The sequence below is a fragment of the Podarcis tiliguerta genome (assembly GCF_965153285.1).
Source record: "Podarcis tiliguerta genome assembly, chromosome: Z".
In the NCBI taxonomy this organism is placed as follows: Eukaryota; Metazoa; Chordata; class Lepidosauria; order Squamata; family Lacertidae; genus Podarcis; species Podarcis tiliguerta.
In genome coordinates this window covers 193,095-213,244 of record NC_139553.1, presented here as the reverse complement: position 1 = coordinate 213,244, position 20,150 = coordinate 193,095, and the positions used below count along the sequence as shown (strand labels likewise).

The 20,150-nt window shown below is 39.4% G+C and overlaps 1 protein-coding gene across 1 annotated transcript; it reads right to left on the bottom strand.

The window, feature by feature from the left end:
* Window positions 1–1,908: 1,908 nt before the first annotated feature.
* Window positions 1,909–18,232, bottom strand: LOC310669925 (protein AMBP-like; the record flags this gene model as incomplete). The annotated part of the gene is made up of 9 exons (XM_083424390.1): window positions 1,909–2,138; window positions 4,524–4,691; window positions 6,921–7,002; window positions 7,191–7,228; window positions 8,559–8,660; window positions 10,359–10,472; window positions 11,264–11,340; window positions 14,554–14,696; window positions 18,140–18,232. 9 exons carry the CDS (start codon window positions 18,230–18,232, stop codon window positions 1,909–1,911), a joined length of 1,047 nt encoding a protein of 348 aa, XP_083280516.1.
* Window positions 18,233–20,150: the final 1,918 nt, after the last annotated feature.

Here is a 20,150-nt window from a genome sequence, read left to right as displayed (position 1 = left end):
GTGGGATAAGGGGGAAAGAGGAAGTGGGAGCTGGAGGAAAGGGAAGTGGGAGCTGGAGGAAGAGGAAGTGGGGGAAATGTTCCTACAGAGGATGGGGGGGGAGGAAGTGGGAGCTGGAGGAAGAGGAAGTGGAAAGGTTGCTAGAGAGGCTCAGGAGGAAGTGGGAGCCGGAGGAAGAGGAAGTGGGAGCTGGAGGAAGAGGAAGTGGAAACGTTCCTAGAGGCGCTCCGGAGGAAGAGGAAGTTATGGAGGCTCAGGAGGAAGTGGGAGCCGGAGGAAGAGGAAGTGGGAACGTTCCTAGAGGCGCTCCGGAGGAAGAGGAAGTTATGGAGGCTCAGGAGGAAGTGGGAGCCGGAGGAAGAGGAGGTTGGGAGAGACGTTGCTAGAGAGGCTCAGGAGGAAGTGGGGTATGGGGGGAAGAGGAAGTGGGAGCTGGAGGAAGTGGGAGCCAGAGGAAGAGGAAGTGGGAGCTGGAGGAAGAGGAAGTGGGAGCCAGAGGAAGTGGAAGTGGGAGCTGGAGGAAGAGGAAGTGGAAACGTTCCTAGAGGCGCTCCGGAGGAAGAGGAAGTTATGGAGACGTTCCTAGAGAGGCTCAGGAGGAAGTTGGGGGAAACGTTCCTAGAGAGGATACGGGGGGGAGAGGAAGTGGGAGCCAGAGGAAGAGGAATTGGGAGCCAGAGGAAGAGGAAGTGGAAACGTTCCTAGGGGTGCTCCGAATAGGAAGTTATGAGGACGTTCCTAGAGAGGGTCTGGAGGAAGAGGAAGTGGGAGGTGGAGGAAGAGGAAGTGGGACGCCCTCCTTCTCCAGGTAGAACTTGTTGGCGTTGGCCCCGCAGCCCCGGAAGGTGACGCAGGCGCCGCGCGAGGCGTCGAAGGCCCAGAACTGGGAGGGACAGGGCGGGCCGGGGGTGATGGGCAGGCGGCAGGCGGCTGGGAGGGGAGAGGAGAGGAGAGGTGGCTAGAGAGGCTCTGGAGGAAGAGGAAGTAGGAGCTGGAGGAAGAGGAAGTGGGGGAAATGTTCCTAGAGAGGATACAGGAAGAAGAGGAAGTGGGAGGCGGAATAAGAGGAAGTTGGGGAGACATTCGTAGAGAGGCTCTGGAGGAAGAGGAAGTTGGGGAGACATTCCTAGAGAGGAAGTGGGAGCCGGAGAAAGAGGAAGTGCGAGGCGGGATAAGAGGAAGTTAGGGAGATATTCCTAGAGAGGCTACAGAGGAAGTGGGAGCCGGAGGAAGAGGAAGTTGGGAGAGAGGTTGCTAGAGAGGCTGAGGATGAAGCGGGGAAACGCTCCTAGAGAGGATACGGGGGGGGAGGAAGTGGGAGGTGGAGGAAGAGGAAGAGGAAGTGGGAGCCAGAGGAAGTGGGAGCTGGAGGAAGAGGAAGTTGAGGGGAGGTTCCTAGAGAGGGTATGGAGGAAGAGGAAGGGGGAGGCGGAATAAGAGGAAGTTGGGAGGAAGAGGAAGTGGGTCTGGAGGAAGAGGAAGTCGGAGCCAGAGGAAGTGGGAGCTGGAGGAAGAGGAAGTTGGGGGGAGGTTCCTAGAGAGGGTCTGGAGGAAGAGGAAGAGGGAGCTGGAGGAAGAGGAAGTGGGAGGCAGAATAAGAGGAAGTTAAGGAGACGTTCCTAGAGAGGCTACAGAGGAAGTGGGAGCCGGAGGAAGTTGGGGGGAGGTTCCTAGAGAGGCTCCAGGAGGAAGTGGGAGCTGGAGCAAGAGGAAGTGGGACCTGGAGGAAGAGGAAGTGGGAGGAGGAGGAAGAGGAAGTGGGAGGAGGAATAAGAGGAAGTTGGGGATACGTTCCTAGAGAGGGTATGGAGGAAGAGGAAGTGGGAGCTGGAGGAATTGGAAGTTGGGGGGAGGTTCCTAGAGAGGATGGGGGGGGAGAGGAAGTTGGGGAGACGTTCCTAGAGAGGCTCAGGAGGAAGTGGGATATGGGGGGAAGAGGAAGTTGGTCTGGAGGAAGAGGAAGTGAGAGGAAGTGGGAGCTGGAGGAAGAGGAAGTGGGACGCACTCCTTCTCCAGGTAGAACTTGTTGGCGTTGGCCCCGCAGCCCCGGAAAGTGACGCAGGCGCCGCGCGAGGCGTCGAAGGCCCAGTATGTTGACGGACAGGGCGGGCCGGGGGTGATGGGCAGGCGGCAGGCGGCTGGGAGGGGAGAGGAGAGGAGAGAGGGAGGTGGCTAGAGAGGCTGAGGAGGAAGTGGGGGGAAACATGGGGGAGGATACGGGGGGGAAAGGAAGTGGGAGGAAGAGGAAGAGGAAGTGGGAGCCAGAGGAAGAGGAAGAGGACAGGGCAGGCCGGGGGTGATGGGCAGGCGGCAGGCGGCTGGGAGGGGAGAGGAGAGGTGGCTAGAAAGGCTCCGGAGGAAGAGGAAGTGGAAGGCGGAATAAAAGGAAATTAAGGAGACGTTCCTAGAGAGGCTACAGAGGAAGTGGGAGCCGGAGGAAGAGGAAGTGGGAACTGGAGTAAGAGGCAGTTGGGGAGACATTCCTAGAAAGGAAGTGGGAGCTGGAGGAAGAGGAAGTTGAGGAGGCATTCCTAGAGAGGCTCTGGAGGAAGAGGAAGCTGGAGACATTCCTAGAGAGGAAGTGGAAGTTATGGAGAGGCTCAGGAGGAAGTGGGAGCCGGAAGTTGGGAGAGAGGTTGCTAGAGAGGCTGAGGAGGAAGTGGGGAAAACCTTCTTAGAGAGGAGATGGGGGGGAGAGGAAGTGGGAGCTGGAGGAAGAGGAAGTTGGGCAGAAGTTCCTAGACAGGGTCTGGAGGAAGTGGGAGCCAGAGGAAGAGGAAGTGGGAGCTGGAGGAAGGGGGAGCTGGAGGAAGTTGGGGGGAGGTTCCTAGAGAGGGTCTGGAGGAGGAAGTTATGGAGACGTTCCTAGAGAGGCTAAGGAGGAAGTGGGAGCCAGAGGAAGTGGGAGCTGGAGGAAGAGGAAGTGGGAGCTGGAGGAAGAGGAAGTTGGGGAGACGTTCCTAGAGAGGCTAAGGAGGAAGTGGGAGCCAGAGGAAGTGGGAGCTGGAGGAAGAGGAAGTGGGAGCTGGAGGAAGAGGAAGTTGGGGAGACGTTCCTAGAGAGGATACGGGGAAGAGGAAGTGGGAGCTGGAGGAGGAGGAAGTGGGAGCTGGAGGAAGAGGAGGTGGGAGCTGGAGGAAGAGGAAGTGGGAGCTGGAGGAAGAAGAAGTTGGGGAGACGTTCCTAGAGAGGATACGGGGGGGGGAGAGGAAGTGGGAGCTGGAGGAAGAGGAAGTGGGACGCACGCCTTCTCCAGGTAGAACTTGTTGGCGTTGGCCCCGCAGCCCCGGAAGGTGACGCAGGCGCCGCGCGAGGCGTCGAAGGCCCAGAACTCGGACGGACAGGGCGGGCCGGGGGTGATGGGCAGGCGGCAGGCGGCTGGGAGGGGAGAGGAGAGAGGTGGCTAGAGAGGCTCCGGGAGGAAGAGGAAGTGGGAGCCGGAGGAAGAGGAAGTTGGGGAGACCTTCCTAGAGAGGATTTGGAGGAAGAGGAAGTAGAAGCCAGAGGAAGAGGAAGAGGACAGGGCAGGCCGGGGGTGATTGGCAGGCGGCTGGGATGGGAGAGGAGAGAGTGGCTAGAGAGGCTGAGGAGGAAGTGGGATATGGGGGGAAGAGGAAGTTGGAGAGAGGTGGCTAGAGAGGCTGAGGAGGAAGCGGGGGGAGGAAGTGGGGGGAAACGTGGGGGAGGATACGGGGGGAAGAGGAAGTGGGAGCTGGAGGAAGAGGAAGTTGGGGGGATGTTTGGCAGATGTTCCCAGAGAGGTTCCACAGGAAGAGGAAGTGGGAGCCGGAGGAAGAAGAAGTGGAAACGGTCCTAAAGGCGCTCCAGAGGAAGAGGAAGTTACGGAGACATTCCTAGAGAGGCTCAGGAGGATACGGGGGAAGAGGAAGTGGGAGCCGGAGGAAGAGGACAGGCCGGGCCGGGCGTGATTGGCAGGCGGCAGGCAGCTGGGAGGGGAGAGGAGAGTGGGGAGAGAGGTTGCTAGAGAGGCTGAGCAGGAAGCGGGATACGGGGGGAAGAGGAAGTGGGTCTGGAGGAAGAGGAAGTTGGGGGGAGGTTCGTAGAGAGGGTCTGGAGGAACTGGGGGGAAACGTTCCTAGAGAGGATAGGGGGGGAGAGGAAGTGGGAGCCAGAGGAAGAGGAAGTGGAAATGTTCCTAGAGAGGGTCTGGAGGAAGAGAAAGTTGGGGGGAGGTTCCTAGAGGGGCTTGGGGGGGGGGAGAGGAGAGTTGGGAGGGAGGTTGCTAGAGAGGCTGAGGAGGAAGTGGGGGGAACGCTCCTAGAGAGGATACGGGGGAAGAGGAAGTGGGAGGTGGAGGAAGAGGAAGTGGAAACGTTCCTAGAGGCGCTCCGGAGGAAGAGGAAGTTATGGAGACGTTCCTAGAGAGAGTCTGGAGGAAGAGGAAGTTGGGGAGGAAGTTGGAGAGGAAGTTGGGGAGAGGTTCCTAGAGAGGGTCTGGAGGAAGAGGAAGTTGGGGAGGAAGTTGGAGAGGAAGTTGGGGAGAGGTTCCTAGAGCGTCTCACCTTCGGTCCGGCACGTCTGCAGACAGGCCCGTTCGGACAGGAAGCGGTTGGCGTTGCCCAGGCAACCGCCGTAGAGGAAGCTCTGGCAGGACCCGGCGCTGGCGTTGTAGAAGTAGCGCAACTCGGCGCCCAGGCAGGGGCCGGCGTCCCGGGGCAGCTGGCAGTCGGCTGGGGAGGAAGAGGAAGAGGAAGTGCGGAATTAGCGTGCGAAATCTGGGGAACTTCCTGTAAGGAAGAGGAAGTGGAAGTCGGAATTAACTTCCTGTATGGTGAAAAGGAGCAGGGAGAGTCTGAGGAAGAGGAAGTTGTGGAGATGTTCCTAGAGAGGCTCTGGAGGAAGAGGAAGCTGGGGAGAGGTTCCTAGAGAGGCTACGGGAGGAAGTGGGAGCTGTAGGAATAGGAAGTGGGAGGCTCTGGAGGAAGAGGAAGGTGAGGAGAGGTTCCTAGAGAGGCTCTGGAGGAAGAGGAAGTTGGGGAGAGGTTCCTAGAGAGGAAGTGGGAGCCGGAGGAAGAGGAAGTTGGGGAGATGTTCCTAGAGAGGCAATGAGAGGAAGTGGGAGCTGGAGGAAAAGGAAGTGAGGGAGACATTCCTAGAGAGGCTCTGGAGGAAGAGGAAGCTGGGGAGAGGTTCCTAGAGAAGCTACGGGAGGAAGAGGAAGTGGGAGCTGTAGGAAGAGGAAGTGGGAGGCGGAATAAGAGGAAGTTAGGGAGACATTCCTAGAGAGAAAGTGGGAGCCGGAGGAAGAGGAAGTTGGGGAGAGGTTCCTAGAGAGGCTACAGAGGAAGTGAAACCAGAGGAAGAGGAAGTTGGGGAGACATTCCTAGAAAGGCTCTGGAGGAAGAGGAAGTGGGAGCTGGAGGAAGAGGAAGTGGGAGGTGGAATAAGAGGAATAAGTGGGAGGTGGAATAAGAGGAAGTTAGGGAGACGTTCCTAGAGAGGTTCTGGAGGAAGAGGAAGTTGGGGAGATGTTCCTAGAGAAGCTACGGGAGGAAGAGGAAGTGGGAGCTGTAGGAAGAGGAGGCGGAATAAGAGGAAGTGAGGGGAGACGTTCCTAGAGAGGCACTGGAGGAAGAGGAAGAGGAAGCTGGGGAGAGGTTCCTAGAGAGGCTCTGGAGGAAGAGGAAGTTGGGGAGACGTTCCTAGAGAGGCTCTGGAGGAAGAGGAAGCTGGGGAGAGGTTCCTAGAGAGGCTCTGGGGGGGAAATGAGAGCTGGAGGAAGAGGAAGTTGGGGAGATGTTCCTAGAGAGGCTATGGGAGGAAGAGGAAGTGGAAGTGCGGAATTAGTGAAAAGTTGGTGAAAAGTGACATTGGTGAAAAGTTGGTGAAAAGTGACATTGGTGAAAAGTTGGTGAAATTGGCGAAAAGTAGCAGGAAGTGTCTGGGGAACTCCCTGCATCATGAAAGGTAGCATGCGAAATCTGAGGGAGTGGGAGGAAGAGGAAGTGGGAGCTGTAGGAAAAGGAAGTGGAAACGTTCCTAGAGGCACTCCGGAGGAAGAGGAAGTTATGGAGACGTTCCTAGAGAGGCTACGGGAGGAAGAGGAAGTGGGAGCTGTAGGAAGAGGGAGGCGGAATAAGAGGAAGTTGGGGAGAGGTTCCTAGAGAGGCTACAGAGGAAGTGGGAGCCGGAGGAAGAGGAAGTTGGGAAGACGTTCCTAGAGAGGAAGTGGGAGTCGGAGGAAGAGGAAGTGGGGGAGACATTCCTAGAGAGGCTCCGGGAGGAAGAGGAAGCTGGGGAGAGCTTCCTAGAGAGGCTACAGGAGGAAGAGGAAGTGGGAGCTGGAGGAAGAGGAAGTGGGAGGCGGAATAAGAGGAAGTTAGGGAGACGTTCCTAGAGAGGCTACAGAGGATGTGGGAGCTGGAGGAAGAGGAAGTTGGGGAGACATTCCCAGAGAGGTAGCGTGCGAAATCTGGGGAACTCCCTGCCTCGTGAAAGAACTGCTCAGCAAAGTGTGTAACATGGGTGTCAGAAGTGTGCAACATGGGTGTCAGAAGTGCTCAGCAAAGTGTGTAACATGGGTGTCAGAAGTGTGTGACATGGGTGTCAGAAGTGAGCAACCGGTGTCAGATGTGTGCGACATGGGTGTCAGAAGTGCTCAGCAAAGTGCGCAACATCGTGTCGGAAGTGTGCGACATCGGTGTCAGAAGTGCTCAGCAAAGAAGTGCTCAGCAAAGTGTGCAACATGGGTGTGAGAAATGTGCAACATAGGTGTCAGAAGTGCACAACATTGGTGTCAAAAGGGCGCAGCATAAGTGTGCAACATCGGTGTCAGAAGTGTGCAAGGTAGCATGTGAAATCCAGGGAACTCCCTGCCTCGTGAAAAGTAGCAGGCAGAGTCTGAGTAAGTAGAGTGCGAAACCTGGGGAACTCCCTTCCTCGTGAAAAGTCGCACCCACCTTCCGTGACGTCTGGCAGCGCGGGTGCGAATCCGTCAGCCGAGCCTTCTTCCTCGAACAAGGCGGTCCTGCGCACCCTCTCCTGGGAAACGAGGCGCGAGATCGGCGTGCGAAACGTGCGAAACGTGCAACGTTGGTGTCAGAAGGGGGGAATGTGTAACATTAGTATTAGTAGTAGTATTAGTATTATTTGGGGGTGCACTAGTGAGTAAGGGGTCACCATGGCACCCCAGCGTGCAAGGAGGGTGCCCTTGGGGGTCACTTACTTACCTGGGGCGTGTCTTCGGCCTTGGGCGGGACGCACTCCCCTGTGGGAAGAGAGGAGGGGTTTGAACCCGGGTTCGGAGGTGCGGCATGGGTGTCAGAAGTGTGCAACAATAGTGCAAAAAGTGCTCAGCAAAGTGTGTAACGTGTGTCAGAAGTGTGTGACATGGGTGTCAGAAGTGCTCAGCAAAGTGTGTAACATGGGTGTCAGAAGTGCACAACATTGGTGTCAAAAGTACGCAACATAAATGTGCAACATCGTGTCAGAAGTGTGTGACATCGGTTTCAGAAGTGTGTAACATGTGTCAGAAGTGTGCAACATGAGTGTCAGAAGTGCTCAGCAAAGTGTGCAACATGGGTGTCAGAAGTGTGCAACATGGGTGTCAGAAGTGTGCAACATCGGTGTCAGAAGTGCTCAGCAAAGTGTGCAGCATTGGTGTAAGAAGCGCGCAACATAAGGGTGCAACATCGTGTCAGAAGTGTGCGACATCGGTGTCAGAAGTGCACAACATTGGTGTCAGAAGTGCTCAAGAAAGTGTGTAACATGGGTGTCAGAAGTGCTCAGCAAAGTGTGTAACATGGGTGTTAAAGTGGGCAACATCAGTGTCAGAAGTGTGTAACATGGGTGTCAGAAGTGTGCAACATGGGTGTCAGAAGTGCTCAGCAAAGTGTGCAACATGGGTGTCAGAAGTGCACAACATTGGTGTCAGAAGCACGCAACATAAGTGTGCAACATTGGTGTCAGAGGTGCGCGACATTGGTGTCAGAAGTGCTCAGCAAAGTGTGTAACATGGGTGTTATAAGTGTGCAACATTGGTGTCAGAAGTGCGCGACATTGGTGTCAGAAGAGCTCAGCAAAGTGCAACATGGGTGTCAGAAGTGCACAAGATTGGTGTCAGACGTGCTCAGCAAAGTGTGTAACATCGGTGCCAGAAGTGAGCGACATCGGTGTCAGAAGTGCGCATGAAACATCATGTCAGAAGTGCGTGACATCAGTGTCAGAGGTGCACAACATTGGTGTCAGAAGTGTTCAGCAAATTGTGCAACACCGGTGTCAGAAGTAGGCAGGAATTTGAACCCGCAAAGTGTGTGACATCGGTGTCAGAAGTGCGCAACACCGGTGTCAGAAGTGTGCAACACTGGTGTCCGAAAAGTGGGAATGTGCAACATTGGTGTCAGAAACGTGCGAATGTGCAACGTTGGTGTCAGACATGTGTGAACGTGCAAAATTGGTGTCAAAACGTGTGAATGTGCAACATTGGTGTCAGAAATGTTCGAATGTGCAACATTGGCGTCAGAAGTGCGCATCACTGGTGTCAGAAGCGTGCAAATCCGTGAAATTCGAACCCGCCACCTCCTCTCCCCGCAACTCACCCTGGTTGCTCAGGACAAAGATGGCCTCCTCTGGGATCCCTAGTGCAAGGGCCCGCCTCCGGAAGTCCTCCACCAGGTCCTCCCTCAGGGCTGGGGTCCGTCCTGCACGGGGAGACACGGGTTCGAATCACGGCAAGATTTGCACGCATTTGCACAGAATCTCCCACAATTCAGCTAGATTTCACGCTGCGGGGAGTTTGCACGCATTTGCACAGAATGAGCTAGGTTTCACGCTGAATTTGCACAGAATCTCACACAATTCAGCTAGATTTCACGCTGCGGGGAGTTTCCTCGCACTTGCGCGGAATCTCCCACAATTCAGCTAGATTTCACGATGCAAGGAGTGTGCACGCATTTGCACGGAATGAGCTAGGTTTCACACTGCGGGGAGCTTGCACGGATTTGCATGGAATCTCCCACAATTCAGCTACATTTCACGCTGCGGGGAGCTTGCATGCATTTGCACGGAATCCCCCGCAGCGGAGCTATGTTTCACGCTCGCATTTGCACGGAATCTCCCACAATTCAACTAGCTTTCACGCTGCGTGGAGCTTCCTCCCATTTGCACGGAATGAGCTAGATTTCACGCTGCAGGGAGCTTGCACGGATTAGCACGGAATCTCCCACACTTGAGCTAGCTCCCCGCAGCGTGAAATCTAGCTCACAATTCTGTGCAAATGCGTGCAAACTCCCCACAGCGTGAAATCTAACACCACTGCGGGATTCTCCCACAATTCAGCTAGATTTCATGCTGCGGGGAACTTCCTCACCTTTGCACGGAATGAGCTACGTTTCACGCTGCAGGGAGCTTCCTCGCACTTGCACGGACTCTCCCACAATTCAGCTAGATTTCACGCTGCGGGGAGCTTGCATGCATTTTAACGGAATGAGCTAGGTTTCACGCTGCGGGGAGCTTCCTTACACTTGAACGGAAAGAGTTAGATTTCACGCTGCGGGGAGCTTCCTTACACTTGAAGGGAAAGAGTTAGATTTCATGCTGCGGGGAGTTTGCACGTATTTGCACGGAATCTCCCACAATTCAGCTAGATTTCACGATGCGGCAAGTTTGCACGCATTTGCACGGAATGAGCAACATTTCACGCTGTGGGGAGCTTGCATGGAATTGCACAGAATCTCCCACAGCAGAGCTATATTTCACGCTCGCATTTGCATGGAATCTCCCACAATTCAACTAGATTTCAGGCTGCGGGGAGCTTGCACGCATTTGCACGGAATGAGCTACATTTCACGCTCACATTTGCACGGAATCTCCCACACGCACGCTAGATTTCACGCTGCGGGGAGCTCCCTCGCATTTGCACAGAATGAGCTAGATTTCACCCTGCGGGGGGCTTCCTCGCACTTACACGGAATATCCCACAATTCAGCTAGATTTCACGCTGCGGGGAGCTTGCACGGATTTCACGCCCCCATTTGCACAGAATCTCTCGCAGGTGGGCTAGATTTCACACTCGCATTTGCACAGAACCTGTCGCACGTGGGCTAGATTTCATGCTGCGGGGAGCTCCCTCGCATTTGCACGGAATCTCCCACAATCCAGCTAGATTTCACGCTGCTGGGAACTTGCATGGATTTGCACAGAATCTCCCACAATTCAGCTAGATTTCACCCTGCGGGGAGCTGCCTCGCATTTGCACAGAATGCACTAGATTTCACGCTGCAGGGAGCTTCCTCGCACTTGCACTGAATCTCCCGCAGAGGAGCTATATTTCACGCTCGCATTTTCACGGAACCTCTCGCACGTGAACTATATTTCACGCTGCAGGGATGGGGACGCACCGTAAAGCTTGGCGCTGGTGCTGAGTCCGTGGGAGCTATTCTTCTCCGTGACCAAGATGGCGAACTCGTCGGGGTCGGCGTGCGCCACGTAGATCTCCCCGTGCGCCTTCCACCCTGGAAGATTAGTTAAAAGGAATAATGATAATAATAATAATAATAGTAATAATAATAATAATAATAATAATAATAATAATAATAATAATAATAATAATATAATATTAATAATATTAGTATAATAATAATAATAATAATAATAATAATATAATATAATATAATATAATAATAATATAATGATGATAATAATAATAATAATAATAATATGATAATATAATACAATAATAATAATATAATGATAATAATAATAATAATAATATAGTATAATAATAAGAATAAAATAACATAATAATATAATATAATAATAATATAATGATAATAATATAATGATAATAATAATATAATATAATAATAATATAATAATATAATGATAATAATAATAAAAATAAAAATATGATAATATAATACAATAATAATGAATGATAATAATAATAATATAGTATAATAATAAGAATAAAATAATAATAATAATATATAATATAATATAATAATATTATAATGATAATAATAATATAATAGTATAATAATAGTATAATAATAATAATAATAATAATAATAGTATAATAATGATAATAATAATAATAATAATAATAATAATAATAATAATAATAATATATAATAATAATAATATAATAATAATATAATAATAATAATAAATTGAATCACAGAATGAAACGAAATAATAAAATAAAATATAATGAAACGAAATATAAAATAGAATCGGATCGAATCGTAAAATGAAATAATACAATAAAGTAAATCGGAATAATCCAATTAAAAATGGCACCTACTTGCGTTCTGGAATTGGAACCTTCCTTCTTTGGCGCCCGCCTGGTAGTCCTGGGTGTAAGTCCGGCAAACCCCTTGCCTAATTGGAATAAATTTGAATACATTATGAATAATTAAATTAAACATTTACATTTCAACAGTTGAACACTTGAATTCTGAATATCCAAATATTTAAATTACAATATTTAAATGTTTAAATTTTAGTATTTCAATATTTAAATGTTAGTATTCAAATGTTTAAATTTTAGTATTCAAATGTTTAAATTTTAGTATTCAAATGTTTAAATTTTAGTATTCAAATGTTTAAATTTTAGTATTTAAATATTTAAACATTTAAATCTTGAAATTTAACATGTAAATATCGAAATTTCACATTTAAATCTCGAAATTTCACATTTAAATCTTGAAATTTCACATTTAAATCTCGAAATTTCACATTTAAATCTCAAAATTCAACATTTAAATCTTGAAATTTAACATGTAAATCTTGAAATTTAGCGTTTAAATCTTGAAATTTAACATTTAAATATCGAAACACAACATTTAAAAATCGAAATTTCACATTTAAATCTTGAAATTTTCATATTGAAATTTCACATTTAAATCTTGAAATTTAACATTTAAATATTGACATTTAAATGTTGAAATTTAACATTTAAATCTTGAAATTTAACATTTGACATTCAAATCTTGAAATTTAACATTTAAATATTGACATATTTCATATTGAAATGTAACATTTAAATCTTGAAATTTAAAATTTAAATCTTGACATTTTCATATCGAAATTTAACGTTTAAATCTTGAAATTTAACATTTAAATAACGAAATTTAACATTTCAGTATCGAACTTTAAGATTTCAATATCGAAATTTAACATTTCAATATCGAAATTTAACATTTCAATCTTGAAATTTAAATATTTAATTTCAACATTTAAATATTGACATTTTCACATTGACATTTTCCATATGGAAATATTTCAAGACTGAAATTCCCCACCTGAGCTGGGAAATTTTGACATTAACCTATTTAACTTTGGATATTTCAATTTCTAAAATTTTAAATATTTGCATATCTGCATATTTCCATATTTGCATATTCAAATCTCGAGATTCCCCACCTGATCCGGGAAATGTTGATATTCACTTTTGATATTTTTTTAAATTTTAAATATTGAAATATACATATTTGCATATTTGCATATTTACACATTTACATTCCATATTTGCATATTTGCATATTCAAATCTTTTGACTCCCCACCTGAGCTGGGAAATGTTGAGATTCACCTCTTTAACTTTGGATATTTCCATTTTTAAAATTTTAAATATTTAACTTTACACATTTACACATCTACGCATTTACATATTTCCACATTTACATATTTGCATATTCAAATTCCCCACCTGAGCCAGGAAATGTTGATATTAACCTCTTTAACTTTGGATATTTCCATTTTTTAAATGTTAAATATTTAAATATACATATTTACAAATTTACATATTTACATATTTACATATTTACACATTTGCACATTTACATATTTCCATATTTCCATATTTACACATTCACACATTTACATATTTACACCTTTACACATTTGCACATTCACACATTCACACATTCACACATTTACACATTCACACATTTACACATTTACACATTTACACCTTTGCACATTTGCACATTTACACATTTACACATTTTCACATTTTCACATTCACACATTTACACATTTACACATTCACACATTTACACATTTACACATTTTCACATTCACACATTTACACATTCACACATTTACACATTTTCACATTTGCATATTTACACATTTACACATTTTCATATTTTCACATTTACACATTTTCACATTTAAACACTTACACATTTACACATTTGCATATTTACATATTTAAATATTTACACATTTGCATATTTACACATTTGCACATTTACACATTTACATATTCACACATTTACATATTTACACATTTACACATTCACACATTCACACATTTACAGATTTACACATTTACACATTTGCATATTTAAACACTTACACATTTACACATTTACACATTTGCATATTTGCATATTTACACATTTACACATTTTCATATTTTCACATTTACACATTTTCACATTTAAACACTTACACATTTGCACATTTGCACATTTGCATATTTACATATTTAAATATTTACACATTTGCATATTTACACATTTACACATTCACACATTTACACATTCACACATTCACACATTTTCACATTTTCACATTTTCACATTCACATATTTACACATTTACACATTCACATATTTACACATTTACACATTTGCACATTCACACATTTACACATTTACACATTCACACATTTACATATTTACACATTTACATATTTGCATATTTACACATTTACACATTTACACATTCACACATTTTCACATTTACACGTTTTCACATTCACACATTTACACATTTACACATTTTCACATTTAAACATTTTCACATTTGCATATTTGCATATTTACACATTTACACATTTTCACATTTAAACATTTACACATTTACACATTTACACATTCACATATTTACACATTTACACATTTACACATTTTCACATTTAAACATTTTCACATTTACACATTCACATATTTACACATTTTCACATTTTCACATTCACACATTTAAACATTTACACATTTACACATTTGCATATTTACACATTTTCACATTTACATATTTACACATTTACACATTCACACATTTACACATATACATATTTACATATTTACACATTTACACATTCGCATATTTACACATTTACACATTCACACATTTACACATTTACACATTTACACATTCACACATTTACACATATACATATTTACATATTTACACATTTACACATTTGCATATTTACATATTTACACATTTCCACATTTCCACATTTACATATTTACATATTCAAATCTTGAGATTCCCCACCTGAGCCGGGAAATGTTGACATTAACCTATTTAACTTTCAATATTTCCATTTCTAACATTTTAAATATTTGAATATTTGCATATTTACACATTTACACATTTGCATATTTGCACATTTCCACATTTACATATTTGCATATTCAAATTCCCCACCTGAGCCAGGAAATGTTGATATTCACCTCTTTAACTTTGGATAAATGTTAAATGTTAAATATTTAAATATACATATTTGCATATTTGCATAATATTTGCATATTTGCATATTTCCACATTTGCATATTCAAATCTTGAGATTCCCCACCTGACCCGGGTGCTGGTGGCGGTGAGTTCCCCCGGCCCTTTCCCCGGACCCAGAACCAGCGTCCCGGCCGAGAAGCGTCCGCGATTGGCCAGGAGCCAGCGGCAAGTCGATCCCAGGGCCACTTCGTACCATTTGCCAAAGAGCTGGGGGAATAAGATATTATTGTTATTATTATTATTATTATTATTATTATTATTATTATTATTATTATTTATTATTATTATTTTTACATTATTATTATTACATTATTATTATTAGTATTATTGCATTATTCTTCTTCTTATTATTACATTATTTTCTTATTCTTTAGCCATTATTATTGTTATTATTATCATTATTATTATTATTATTACATTATTATTATTATTACATTATTATTATTGCATTATTCTTATTCTTATTATATTATTTTCTTATTCTTTAGCCATTGTTATTGTTATTATTATTATTACATTATTATTATTATTATTATATTATTATTATTATTGTTATTATTATTTTATTACATTATTATTATTATTATTATTATTATTATTATTATCATCATCATTACATTATTATTATTATTATTATTATTATTATTCTGTAAATATCACTATTACTATCAGAGTATAAAAGAGTATAATATTATTATCACATTATTATTACTACGACTACTACTACTACATTATTTTTATTATTATTACATTATTTTCTTTTTCTTTTTCCTGTTCTCAGAGTCTTCTGAACTATTATTATTATTATTATTATTATTATTATTATTATTATATTATTATTATTATTATTATCATCACATTATTATTATTATTACTACTACTACTACATTATTATTATTATTATTATTACATTATTATTATTTTCTTTTTCTTTTTCTTTTTCCTATTCTCAGAGTCTTCTGAACTATTATTATTATTATTATTATTATTATTACATTATTATTATTATTATTATTATTATTAACTTCTTCTTCTTCTTCTTTAGCCAGTCCTTGGTTTTGACACACTCTTATTTCTATTTCAAGTCTTCTGATCCATTATTATTATTATTATTATTATTATTATTACATTTTTTTAATTATTATTTTCTTATTCTTATTATTCTTTAGCCAGTCCTTGGTTTTGCTGCCCTGCTCTTTCTATTTCAAGTACAGTCTTCTGATCCATTATTATTATTATTATTATTATTATTATTATTATTATTATTACATTATTATTATTGTCATTAGTGGTGTTGTTGTTATTATTATTATTATTATTATTATGAGTTTTGTTGTTGTTGTTGTTGTTATTATTATACTATTTCTATTTCAGGTACAGAGTCTTCTGATCCATTATTATTATTATTATTATTATTATTATTATTATTATTACATTATTATTATTGTCATTAGTGGTGTTGTTATTATTATTATTATTATTATTATTAATGGGAGTTTTGTTGTTGTTGTTGTTGTTATTATTATACTATTTCTATTTCAGGTACAGAGTCTTCTGATCCATTATTATTATTATTATTATTATTATTATTATTATTATTATTATTTTCTTATTCTGATTCTGAATCTTAGTATTATTAGCCAGTCCTTGCATTGGCCTCCCCCTCCAAGATTCTTCAGATCTATTATTATTAATATTATTAAGATTATTAATAGTAACATTAATATTAATATTAATATTAATATTAATATTAGCCAGCACTTCCTTCCTTCCGCCCCGCTCCCTCCCTCCCCCTGCCCTCCAAGTCTCGGGCATTATTATTTGAGGCTGATGCAAATATAATCTGATCTATTATCGTAGATCATTAATCATCATTAATCCTTATTAATCCTTATTATTATCATTATTAGCCGGCCTATTATTAATCATTATTAATCATCATTATTATCATTATTAGCCGGCTTATTATTATCATTCTTAGCATTATTTTTTATTATTATTAGAGGCTGATGCAAATATAATCTGATCTATTATCCTATATCATTAATTACTATTAATCCTTATTAATCCTTATTAATCCTTATTATTTTCATTATTAGCCGGCTTATTATTATCATTCTTAGCATTATTTTCATTATTATTTCCGGCGCATTTGATTTTATTTTATTGCTAGAGGCGGATGCAAATAAAATCCCATCTATTATCATAGATCATTAATCCTTAATAATCCTGAATAATCCTTAATAGTCCTTAATAATCCTTATTAATCTTTATTAATCCTTATTAAAAATTATTATTATTATTTCTGGAGCATTTGATTTTCTTTGTTTGCTAGAGGCTGATGCAAATAAAATCCGATCTATTATCCTAGATCATTAATCATTATTAATCATTATTAATCCTTATTATTAATCCTTATTAGCCGGCTTATTATTATCATTCTTAGCATTATTCTTATTTTCTTATTCTTATTTTTATTATTATTAGAGGCTGATGCAAATAAAATCCGATCTATTATCATAGATCATTGATCCTTATTAATCCTTACTAATCCTTCTTAATCGTTATTAATCCTTATTAATCATTATTATTATCATTATTATCCGGCTGATTCTTATCATTCTTAGCATTATTTTTATTATTATTCGAGGCTGATGCAAATATAATCTGATCTATTATCATATATAATTAATTACTATTAATCCTATTATTTCTGGAGCATTTTATTTTATTTTATTTTATTTTATTATTAGTCCTTATTAGTCCTTATTAATCCTTATTAATCCTTATTAAAAAATATTATTATTATTATTTCCGGAGCATTTGATTTTATTTTATTGTTATTATTAGTCCTTATTAATCCTTATTAATCCTCATCAATCCTTATTAATCCCTATTAATCCCTATTAAACATTATTAATCCTTATTAATCATTATTAAAAATTATTATTATTATTTCCGGAGCATTTGATTTGATTTGATTTGATTATTATTATTAGTCCTTATTAGTCCTTATTATTCCTTATTAATCCCTATTAATCCCTATTAATCCTTATCAATCCCTATTAATCCCTATTAATCCTTATTAATCCTTATTAAACATTATTATTATTATTATTTCCGGAGCATTTGATTTTATTTTATTGTTATTATTCGTCCTTATTAATCCTTATTAACCCTTATTAATCCTTATTAATCCTTATTAACCCTTATTAATCCTTTTTAATCCTCATCAATCCTTATTAATCCCTATTAATCATTATTAATCCTTATTAATCCTTATTAATCCTTATTTTTATTATTTTCGGAGCATTTGATTTTATTTTATTCTTATTATTAGTCCTTAATAGTCCTTATTAGTCCTTATTAGTCCTTATTAATCCTTATTAATCATTATTAATCCTCATCAATCCTTATTAATCCCTATTAATCCTTATTAATCATTATGAATCATTATTAAAAATTATTATTATTATTTCCGGAGCAGTTGATTTTACTTTATTGTTATTATTTGTCCTTATTAGTCCTTATTAATCCTTATTAATCCATATTAATCCCTATTAATTCTTATTAATCCCTATCAATCCCTATTAATCCTTATTAAAAATTATTAAAAATTATTAGAAATTATTAGAAATTATGATTATCACCCTCTCCACTTCCACAGCTTCTTCTCCTTCTATTCCTCCGAGACTCGAACCCAGGACCAGCGCGGAAAACGCGAAAATCACGAATTTCTCCATTTTTCCCCCAGAAAGAGAGAAAAACAGACGTCCGATTTGGGTGGAAAAACGGCGATTTCTGGAGTCCGAGAAGAAAGGACTTTTGCCCTGGCTGGGTCCCTGGTTAATTAGCAACCTTCGTTATCGGCCGGGGTCATTAATTAACTGATCATCGTTAGCAGGGGGAATTAAGGAAGAAAAAGGTTTGGGTTTCTGGCTGGTTTTGGGGGAAAATAATTCCGATTATTGGTTTCCCGGTTATGATGATTATTTGCCATAAGCCGTTAGGGTTATTAGCGTTATTAGTATTATTAATATTAGAAATATTAGAAATATTCGATATATTAGATATATTAGAAATATTAGAATTATTAGAAATATTGGATATATTAGAAATGTTAGAAATATTAGAAATATTAGAATTAGTAGAAATATTAGATATATTAGAAATATTAGAAATGTTAGATATATTAGAAATATTAGATAGATATATAAGAAATATTAGATAGATATATTAGAAATATTAGAATTAGTAGAAATATTAGAAGTATTAGATATATTAGAAATATTAGAAATGTTAGATATATTAGAAGTATTAGAAATATTAGAAATGTTAGAAATGTTAGAAATATTAGATATATTAGATATATTAGAAATATTAGATATATAAGAAATATTAGATAGATATATTAGAAATATTAGAAATATTAGAATTAGTAGAAATATAAGAAATATTAGAAGTATTAGAAATATTAGAAATATTAGAAATGTTAGAAATGTTAGAAATATTAGAATTAGTAGAAATATAAGAAATATTAGAAGTATTAGATATATTAGAAATATTAGAAATGTTAGATATATTAGATATATTAGAAATATTAGATATATAAGAAATATTAGATAGATATATTAGAAATATTAGAAATATTAGAATTAGTAGAAATATAAGAAATATTAGAAGTATTAGAAATATTAGAAATATTAGAAATGTTAGAAATATTAGAATTAGTAGAAATATAAGAAATATTAGAAGTATTAGATATATTAGAAATATTAGAAATGTTAGATATATTAGATATATTAGAAATATTAGATATATTAGAAATATTAGAATTATTAGAAATATTAGAAATATTAGTAGAATTATTAGATATATTAGATATATTAGAAATATTAGATATATTAGAAATGTTAGAAATGTTAGATATATTAGAAATATTAGAAATATTTTGTATTAAATGCACTTTAAATATTGTATTAAATGCACTTTAAATTAAATGCACTTTAAATTTCCAACGCAGCTGCTTCTGTTTGCAAACTGTCAATCATTGACAGAAATAAACAGAGAATTGAGAAAAGCTTGCAAAAGACACCAAAAAACCAGAGCAAAGTTCGGGCAAAGTTTGCCAAAATGTCCCAAAGTCACCCGAAGCTCACAAAATAAAATAAGTTAAAATAAGTTAAAATAAAATAAAATAAGTTAAAATAAGTTAAAATGAAATAAAACAAGTTATAATAAAACAAGTTATAATAAAACAAGTTAAAATAAAATAAGTTAAAATAAAATAAGTTAAAATAAAATAAAATAAGTTAAAATGAAATAAAACAAGTTATAATAAAACAAGTTAAAATAAAATAAGTTAAAATAAGTTAAAATAAGTTAAAATAAGTTAAAATAAGTTAAAATGAAATAAAACAAGTTATAATAAAATAAGTTAAAATAAAATAAGTTAAAATAAAATAAAACAAGTTATAATAAAATAAAATAAGTTAAAATAAAATAAGTTAAAATAAAATAAAACAAGTTATAATAAAATAAAATAAGTTAAAATAAAATAAGTTAAAATAAAATAAAACAAGTTATAATAAAATAAGTTAAAATAAAATAAAATAAGATAAAATAAAATAAGTTAAAATAAAATAAAACAAGTTAAAATAA